The sequence below is a fragment of the Merops nubicus genome, unplaced genomic scaffold, assembly GCF_000691845.1.
Source record: "Merops nubicus isolate BGI_N331 unplaced genomic scaffold, ASM69184v1 scaffold37135, whole genome shotgun sequence".
Classification (NCBI taxonomy): Eukaryota; Metazoa; Chordata; class Aves; order Coraciiformes; family Meropidae; genus Merops; species Merops nubicus.
This window is the reverse complement of record NW_008608254.1, coordinates 57,148-66,438: the sequence shown is the minus strand read 5'-3', so window position 1 is coordinate 66,438 and position 9,291 is coordinate 57,148. Positions and strand designations below refer to the sequence as shown.

General features: G+C 41.7%; 1 protein-coding gene across 1 annotated transcript in view; it reads right to left on the bottom strand.

The window, feature by feature from the left end:
• Positions 1-9,042: 9,042 nt before the first annotated feature.
• BCR (breakpoint cluster region) overlaps positions 9,043-9,291 on the bottom strand; it is a gene marked incomplete at its 5' end in the record, with an annotated part of 46,762 nt that continues 46,513 nt past the window's right edge. Inside the window, one exon of the mRNA XM_008940217.1 lies at positions 9,043-9,132. Coding sequence (XP_008938465.1) covers positions 9,043-9,132 — 90 coding nt within the window. The remainder of the gene's footprint in view (positions 9,133-9,291) is intronic.

Genomic DNA, 9,291 nt, shown 5'->3' with positions numbered 1-9,291 from the left:
AGCGCCGCCCGGCCTCGTGCCGGGGGAGGGGCTCCGAAACCTCTGCCCTGCAGCAGGGTATCGGAGTATTTACAGGATCACAGAACACCGGGTTGGAAGGGACCTCGGGGGGCGTCTGGTCCGATCTCTTGGCAAAAGCCGCGTCTAGCTAGGATAGCCCCACACCCTGTCCAGCTGAACCTTCCAAGTGTCTGATACTGGGTCTCCACCACTTCCCTGAGGGGATTAGTCCAGTGGCTGATTATTCTCATGGTGAATAATCGTCCCCTTGTGTCCAGTCAGAATCTCCCCAGGAGTAGTGTGTACCCGTTACCGCTCGTCTTCTCCATGTGACTCCGTGTAAAAAGGGAGTTTTCATGTTCATCTGAGCCAGAACTGGATGTTTAAACATTACAGGGGGTAGCAGCGTTTGTTGCTGCTTTGTCTTACTAGGTTACAAAAGCTGCATGTGAACACAAACTTTCCGACTTTCAGCTTCTTTTAAAAGACTGCACTAAGCTCAGTTTTGTAGCTCTGGGTTGTTACACAGGACATATGACTTGTAATGAAAAACAAGCAAATGCAGTTAATAAACCCAAATTACAGCGTTGGTGCTTTAGTGGGAGGTATAGCAGAGTCTCTGTTTTAAGGGCATTGGCTGAAAAGTGCTATGAACACAGTAACTAAGAAAATGTGCTGATTTAACATATTCCTGTGAAAGTTTCCCCATCAGGGTTTCTGCTTAGCTCAGACCATGGGTTAAAGCCTCTCTCCCAACAGCAATTCTGCTGTTCTATCAAAAGAAACACTTCAGTATAAGATTGCATTGCAGCCTTTCCCTTGAGGTACATTCCTCCCCTGAATTCACAGGGCTGCAGATTGGTGAGAGCATGTATGATTCACAGTCCCCTTGTTATCTTGGGTGAAATTTAATTTTTAATACTGTAAATCAAAGTAGACGACATCTATATTTCGTCAGAATTCCCTTTAAACCAGAGAGGTTGTATGCTTCCAGATGTTACCACACAGTTTGATTTACATTCTGGGAAAAGTTTCCTATTTATGTGTCTTACGAAGACATTTTATTTAGACATCCTTCCCAATTCCTCTCTGTCAGTCTGCCTGTTCTTAGCTGGCAGGGATTCCCCTGGAAGGCTGCACAGACACGATGGACTTGTTTGACACTGAAAAGCTCCTTTGTACTTGTTTAACATTTCTGATATTTGTTTTCTAACAACATGAACAATGTCATTCCACTAGGTTTTTTGATCCATAATATGTTCAACAAAAATGTTGTTCTGTGTTTCTACCTTTGGATTGATTTTTAAGTTATTTAGCTGTAAAAAAAAAGACATTTCAATGACAATCAGCATCACTGCTTCTGTAATAGGGACGCGAAAACTGCGTGTGTTTTGTTTGTACAACGTGTTTCTCACGGCAGCCCAAAAAAGGGCCCTGCTTTCTGCTTTCTAGTGGGAAACAGAATGTGGTTTCTTCAGCTCAGTGCCTCGATGGCCAAGCTGCCAGCTGATGGGGCATGTATACGGCTGGTATCCGAGCTCAGGAACTTAGAGGGTCACTGGAAAAAGCTGCATAATTTCAGAGCATCAGATCCCATAACGTGTGCAGGAGCGGTTCGGCTGCCGAGGAGGGGAACGTTCTCACTGTGGCTGTGTTCGGGATTGAGCTGCCCAAGAGGATTACAGAATCTCCGTAATTGGAGGCTCCCAACAGAGAACAGCCGAAGGGCTGCCGGGGGCCGGGCGGGAGCGCTGGTCCCGGCTCAGCCGGGTACCCGTGTCCTGCAGGGCTGCGCGGAGCAGCCGCCCCGGGCAGCCCACCCCGAGCCGCAGGGAGCTGCTCCAGGGCTGCCTGGCAGGGGAAAAGACACCTGCTCGGGTGTAGCAATTTGCACGGGACAGCCACGGTTATTATGCACTCGCATGTTCTTTCTCATCCTGCTCCAGCCTGAAGAGTAATTCGGTCTGTCTCGTTCCAGGGGCACGGTGCACCCTAGGCACGTACCGCCCGAGCCTGCACCAGCGTGCGCTCTGCCAGCGGCAGCGTTGCTCACTCGGGATCTTCAGGTCAGGAAAAGCAGCTGGGGGACGTATCTGAGAAGCACCAGCCCAGGCGGCAGTGAAGAGCTTGTGGTGATAGGAGCGTGGCTGTGCAAGCCAGCGGTTGGGACATGGCACCTTCCAGGCTCTCTCAGGGGCTTTCTACTACCATCCAGCCTGGTTGCACTCCAGAGGTAGGCGTTCTAATTGTGGAATTCTTCTGCAGAACGGTTCTCACATGTAAGCTGTCTGAACACTGTTTTGAAACTATTTTATATTATGCAGATAAAGCACTGTTAAGAAGTATTAATAATGCTCATTGAGTTTCGTCTTCTTTGCCCAATTTAGGTGTAAGCATGAGATTTTTTCCTCAGCCTGTATCTCATGTCAGTGTAGATTTAAACACTGTACAGTCAGCTGCATTCTTCTGTACTGTGGATATTGCCTTTGAGACGTGTCATCTTCGTGATCCATGCTGAATGAAAATCGGCTGGAGAGCTTTCAAGCAGGTATTATTTTATTATACAGATGTTTATATATTATATTAAATCTGGACTATACTAAAACCTAAATGGACTTAAATTGCATTCATAATTTAAATAATATTTTATTTAAGTAAAGCACCAAGAGAACTTGGTTGAAGTAACCGATTCAGTTTCTGCACCGTTTCCTACAAAAAGCACTAATTTCATGCAGTGTTGGAGGAACTGGCTGGCAGCATTTTGACTTCTACAAAAGGATTCAGACATCTGAAAGTGGACTGCTTTGCTCAGCTACTTCTCTACCTGATATGTAAACTATTTCCACATGTTGCAGTTGTTTTAATTTAGCAATAACCCTGTACTAACCTCTAGATTTTAAGTGATACAGCTTTTACCTTGTAAAACATGAAATAGCTTTTCTTTTGAAACATCAGTTTTAAAATTCCATACCTCTAGCAAACCCAATTGAATGCAATTCACACATTCAGTTTAAGGTCAGCCTAGTTTTTAGTTAAGTAAGACCAAAAGAACCTAACAAACATAGATACAGGAGATTTTATTTAACATTGTGTACAAAGAAAGGCTACAAATGCCTTTTTTCCCCCCAAATACAGTTTTTGGATCCCTTTTTCATACCACTTTTCTCAGGGGAAAAAAAAAAAAAATCCAGAATGAGTTCCCCCCTTTTTTCCACTTTCCTTTTCCCCTGTTTTTGGGCCTAAACTGAGAGATGTTTAGCAGTACAGTTTCAACACATTTCAGTATTAAACTATTAGGATTAGGTTTTCTTTTCCAAAAAACCAGAGCATTACAGGATACTGAAGCACTAGCAACAGCAGTACAAAATGTCAAAACCTGACTCCCAAAAATGGTAGTGTTAGAACAGTGCCAACAATATTAACTCTGATGAAACCTGAAATTATCCAAACAATAGCAAGTCCTTTGTCTCTACGCCTCATAATTTAGCACTAATTATATAATTGTATTTATATTTAAATAAATAAGTCTTAACTCCTTTCCTCAGAATTCTTCACAGGTTATAAATGGTTGTAGTCCTAGAGATAAGGACAAACTACACAACTTAGGCAGGCAAGAGAAGGCTTGCTTTAATTTTTTTTAGCTGGACAGACACAGAAAGGACAACATTTCAGTGTCCTGCTGTGAGATCATTTTTAAATTCACTGTTTCATTGTGGTGCTTCTCAGCATCCCACACAACAATTGCTTACCCTCACTTTGCTGCCTTGGTCAGTACTGATATCCCATCTCCTGAGACGTCTGTCCCTGCACAGGTAAGTTTTATTCTACACTGATATGTGACCGAGTGGCTTCTGTAAGTTTTCATAGGTAACTGTGAAGCCCCAAACAAGATTTCTCTTGGGAGAAACTGAGAAGCAGTGAAGAAGGGATTAGAAGAGGCTGTTGTGCAGAAATGTCCTTTTGCTATGGCAGCTTTTAAGTTGCCACCTACTCTATGTGAAATAGTTTTTAGATCAGTTTTCAGCTGACTATTTGTGTAATGCCTAGAGTTTGTGTTGTCCCAATTTCTCCCCAAATGGGACTAAGATGGAGGAAATTTGATAGGGGGGAAGGTAGAGAGCAAGTGCCAAGTTCTGCTTTCTTAGCACTGAGCTGTGAATTTTCAGTAGCAAGAACGAGGGCTTGCAGCACATCAGAACTGTGAGGCTACAGTAGCTAAATTCCTGGCCTTCCTCTGTTAATGTTCATTTACTGGCAAGACAGTCTTTGCTCACAGTTATCTAGGGCATAAGTCTTCTTCTGCAACATGAAATGAGGACTTCTTTCTAGTTCCAGACCATGTGATCTGAGTGATTCCTAATTATGCTGCTTTTTTCCATTCATGTTACTCCCCTAAAACCTTGTTATGGAATAATGATCGACTGTAGGTAATTCCTTTAGTGCTTCTGTTGGTTTTAAGGGCAACCCTTGTATTTAATTCTATTCAGTGAGAAATTTCACAGCAAGCATATGAATATTCATTTCATTCCATTTCAGAAGGGAGAATTGCTAATGCTGATGTAAGGGTCCAGTATCTCAGCTGCACGTACCCTGTGTTATAGGAAGGGAGTGGCATTAGACTTACTTCTCTGGTAACAGCACTGTGACAATGTTAGCAAAGTTTACAAAGAAAAACATACCTGGACTACTAATTTAAGAGGGAATAAGTGACTTTGCTAACTATGCCAAGAATTGGATCATATCTACTTAGGAATTGGCCTTTCAGATTTTTCTTCTTCAAGGAACAGAAGTAAAGCACTTAAATCTAGCATGAATGTGTTGGTCTGTTATTATGAGTCCTTGTCTTCTTCAATTAAAGTACAAAGAGAAAGGGTAGAGATTTTCCTTAAAACATTTCCCATTTCTTACTAAATTTTCCATAATAAGAATGCCACATCAGGTAGTGTTATCCAGTAGATGACCAAACACTGAAACAAAAGGATTAACCAGTGAGCAATCAGAAAGGTTTGGGGTTTTTGCCATCGGATTTGAAACACTTTTAAAAGCCACATTGGTCAATTTACATTTTATAGATATTGACAGAATGGCACGTTAAGGTAACTGAACACAGTCATGCCTTCCAGTGTTACAAGGGTGACAAATTTGGAGATCCATGTAGGCATTAAAGAACAGTACATTTGTTTAAATAAACTCATAGAAAACTAACAAACAACTAGACTTTTAAACAGGTAAAATGAACAAACTGTAAAAATACTGCATCTCCCCTAAACATACTCTGTGGTTCCACCACCCTGTGGCCAACACAAACGTAGCAGTTTAGCTTCACTGGGCGCACGCCGCTTGCCCGGTATTGGCAACAGAGGGTCAGAATCCAGGCAGGCCGTGGGCATCAGCAAACAGTCACCACGCTGCTGCATTTTGCCCTTAGCTCATACACTGAAAAACAGCAGCATTAAACTACAGCCAGGAACAGCTTAGCTACTACCTCATCTTGTTAGAACTGTGCAAGAACGTCGACCAGCAGCATTTTGATGGACCTGTTTTGGTTTGGTTTCAGACACCCCCTTCCCATTCAAAGCACAGGCAAACACAAAGCTGAAACTGATCTAGTAACTGTTACTTCTTGTCCATCTTTGAAAGCTTTTTCCATAGTTTGCTTTATTTAACTTTAAAAAATTTTATTTAAAAACCTAATCGGTGTTAAAAAAAATCCATGAGAACTTCAAAATCGTTTCTAAATGGCAGGAAACTGATGCTTATTTCTCTCCCTGCACCGGAGATACCCAGACTATCCTAATCACCTGGATTTCTTTAGCTGACTGTTTTAATGTTTCAGATGCCTGTAACTGAAAGCTATGTTTTCAGACAGGTCTCTCCAATATGCTGGAATCTGAAAGAGCATAAACTCCTGGTGCACACATAAAGGATAAGTTTTTGCTAGTTTGCTCTTCTATCATTTATATTGTACCTTTTTTGATAAAGTAAAATGGAAAATTTAGATTTTTCTGACACAACTCACAAGGGAGTCTATAAGAGCAGAAACGAGGAGGCCTTCTCTAAAGCCAAGTTTTACAGTTCCCTTTTTGTTCAAGGCTTATTAAAAAATAACAAAGTAAAAACAATAAAAAAACCCAACCAACATCCCTAGGAAAAGAACATAAAAAGCTTTTGGAAATACTTAATTTCTGAAAACATAAGACTATTTGAAAAAACTTAATTGCAAAATTAAAGGAAATTCAAGAAATCAATACTCATATTTCAAATCAGTCCATGATTTCATCATCAGCAATAAGATGTGCTATCTTTTCCAGCCCAAAATTACCAGCTTTGGGGAAAATATATTCTTACGTAACAGAAATAATTAATGGGTTAAGTTAAATTAACTTTTTTTTCCCTGATCCACATGCCTGCATGTTAGATAATGTTACATCAGAACCGAGCATTGTAACGAGAGACTAAAAGCAACAACCTGTAACAGTAACCAAAGCAAAAGCGATTTTCTCATGGTTACACACTATAGATCAGTAATTTAATATTAAAATTAACTTCCTATATAAATAAAAATAAAAAAAGTTGGGCAGAAGTAAATTGGCACAGTCATTATGGTATTGCTTTCCAGTTTCGACACTGCACAGCGCAGCCCCAGGTTCCAAAGAGCACAAGGAACAGGCTGTCCCCCAACCACCGGCCCTACTTGGGTGGGGTGTTCCCCTCCTACAGAAGTCCTGGGCAGTGCTGCTGCCTTGGGTGCACCCACCGACAGCCTGAAAGGGGTCAGCCTGCAGCCTGCAGCAGCAGGATTGCCATAGAACCGCTGGGGAAAAACCAGAACAAATACACAGAAACAAAACCGGAGAGTGTGGTTTACAGCTCTGCAGGACTTTTAAGTCAATGTTTTTCAGGACTGTGACTAATTTTTACCTTCAAAAAGGCAAAAAATATATATATAAAAAAAAAACCTTAAGCCTTCAAGCTTCCTTGCCTTCATTCCCTCTCTCCCCTAAAAAAGCACCTCCTACTATAAATACTTTTTCTGTTTTCTGAGCTCAGAAGTTGGAATGTAGTGGAAATACATACAAGAGAGAAGGAATTTCTAGTTGTACATTACATTAAAGAGGTTTGCTCCCAGACCTAAGGAGGGAAGGATACTAAGCAATATTAAATTCCTATAAGAATCCTTACAAAGCATGCAAAATATTGATATACTCACGAAATGTAAATTTATATTTGTCTCGTTTTGAATTTGCAACTTCACAGTACAATAATTTCTAATATTACGCAGCAGTCAGAATTACAATGACTACAAAATCATTTCCCTTTAATTTTTTCTTTCCATTTGTTTGAAAGACTCCTTTGATTTTTTTTTTTGAGAGGTTGCAGATCACCCATCAGAAAATTTGAAATTCAGCATAACAGGGTTTATTTTCTTTGCTGTATTTCCCCTCAAATGAAGTTGACAACCTATCTACCAATCTTTCAAAAGCTGTCCCTCCCCTCCCTCCCCTTCTCACGCCGATCTCTTCCCTTGCCTTGAAGCTGTACTTCTCTTCTCACCAGGATGGTGGTGGACGGATGGCACTAAACGGATGCTGCATAACTGCAGGAGCTGGAGGAGGCTCTGGAGGAGGCTGGAGCAGTCAGTGAGGACGGAACGGTTCCCGCCCCTCCGCAACGTTTGGCACAGCTGCTTCACAGCCAGAGTGCTTTGCCCTGGACATCAGCAATTCGATAGTGTTTTCAATTCCCTAGGTGAGTCCTCCTGCCCTGTAAGCCTGTGTCACCCCTGTGGCTTCAGTTTGGGCAGGGAAACACGAGGCAGGTGTTTGGCTAGACCTTTTGTACAGGGTTGGGATTTCTGGAGAACACACAATGCTTGCTAGCTGCTAGATTGTCCATAAAGTACATTCTGACAAGTTTCATGGAAGTACTTGTATCTGTCAAAAAAAGACTCTTGTAGAAGCAATGTACAAAGCCTCTAAAAATTCAAGTATCAAACCCAAGATGTTCTGATGAAAGTTTGGAGTAAGCAGCCAGCCAAAACTGATAGCCACTGAGTTTTGTTTTTTTTTTTTGTCCACAAATGCTTCGATTATTTTTGCAGGGATAATAATTTCTTTGGAGTGTTGGGAATTAACAATCTTCCCAATTAACTTTCATTAAGTTCAGTGGGGTCTAAGGATTTTAGTGATCCTGCCTGGATAATATTGCCCCTGCTTTTGTACGCAAACAAACAGAACCACAGAGAGAATCTCCGACTCTAATCCTCCCTGCCTCTCTTTAATTTGCTTTATGTATTTATAGTGTAGCATCAGAGTCTGGCTCCCTGAACCCAAAAAGCCCATCAGAGGTGGAACATAGGCAAGAGCAGGGCATCTCCTTCCCTAGAGCTGTATAGACTTTGGAATGGGAAGGGGTGGGTGAGATAAAAAACAAAGCAAAACAAAACCCCAAACGGTTCTAGTTGTACGCAAAACCATTTCATTTCTTTAGAACCCCGTTCAAATTGAAACCTGAATTTCTGAGGAGGGAATCTTAGATCCCAGACCCTTCCCTTCTCATCTCCTCCTGCAAAGCAATGCTATTTTTGTGGCCTAGAACAGTACTTTAAAAACAGCAGTTATTAAAGACACAGTTGTGATATATCCTTTAAACTCCCCCTCATCCAAAAAGGGGTATCTTATCAAGTGGTCCAGTACAAATCTTGAAGTTTCTTTATGATAAATTAAATCCATAAAATGAGGAATACCTTCTGTCACATTCCCAACAAGAATAATAGCCACACTCTGTGGTGCATTTGTTCAAGTGTCTATTGCTCCTTCTAGTGGAGATTCTGCACAGCTCCACCTCCAGTTCAGTTCGGTCCTACCAATCCAAAGTAGAGATTTGTTTGTCTCTGGTTAACAAACAGCAGAAGCACTGAGGGCCATCATTCCGCAGGACAGGAGCAGCCCGGTAATGTCTCAAGAAACAACAGTCTCCTTTTTCTCAGGTGTGGCAGATGTATGCCAAGAGCAGTTTGTGTCCCGTTGGTATCACAGGCACCTACACCTCTGTGGAAAAGAGAATGCTTTGCCTCTTGCTGTCTGGGGTAGGGATAGTCTCTAGCTGCAGGAAGTACAGAAGAACTTGAACCTGGAAGGAGAAAGAAAGAGGTAATAATAAAGCTCTGTTAGCTCCTTCCCGTCCTGGCTGTGTGAGAACTGGCAGACATGGCTACAGCTCCCTCCACAGGAACATATCACAGTTATATATTTGGTTTAATGCAGCGTATAACAGGAGGAGTGTTAAAGC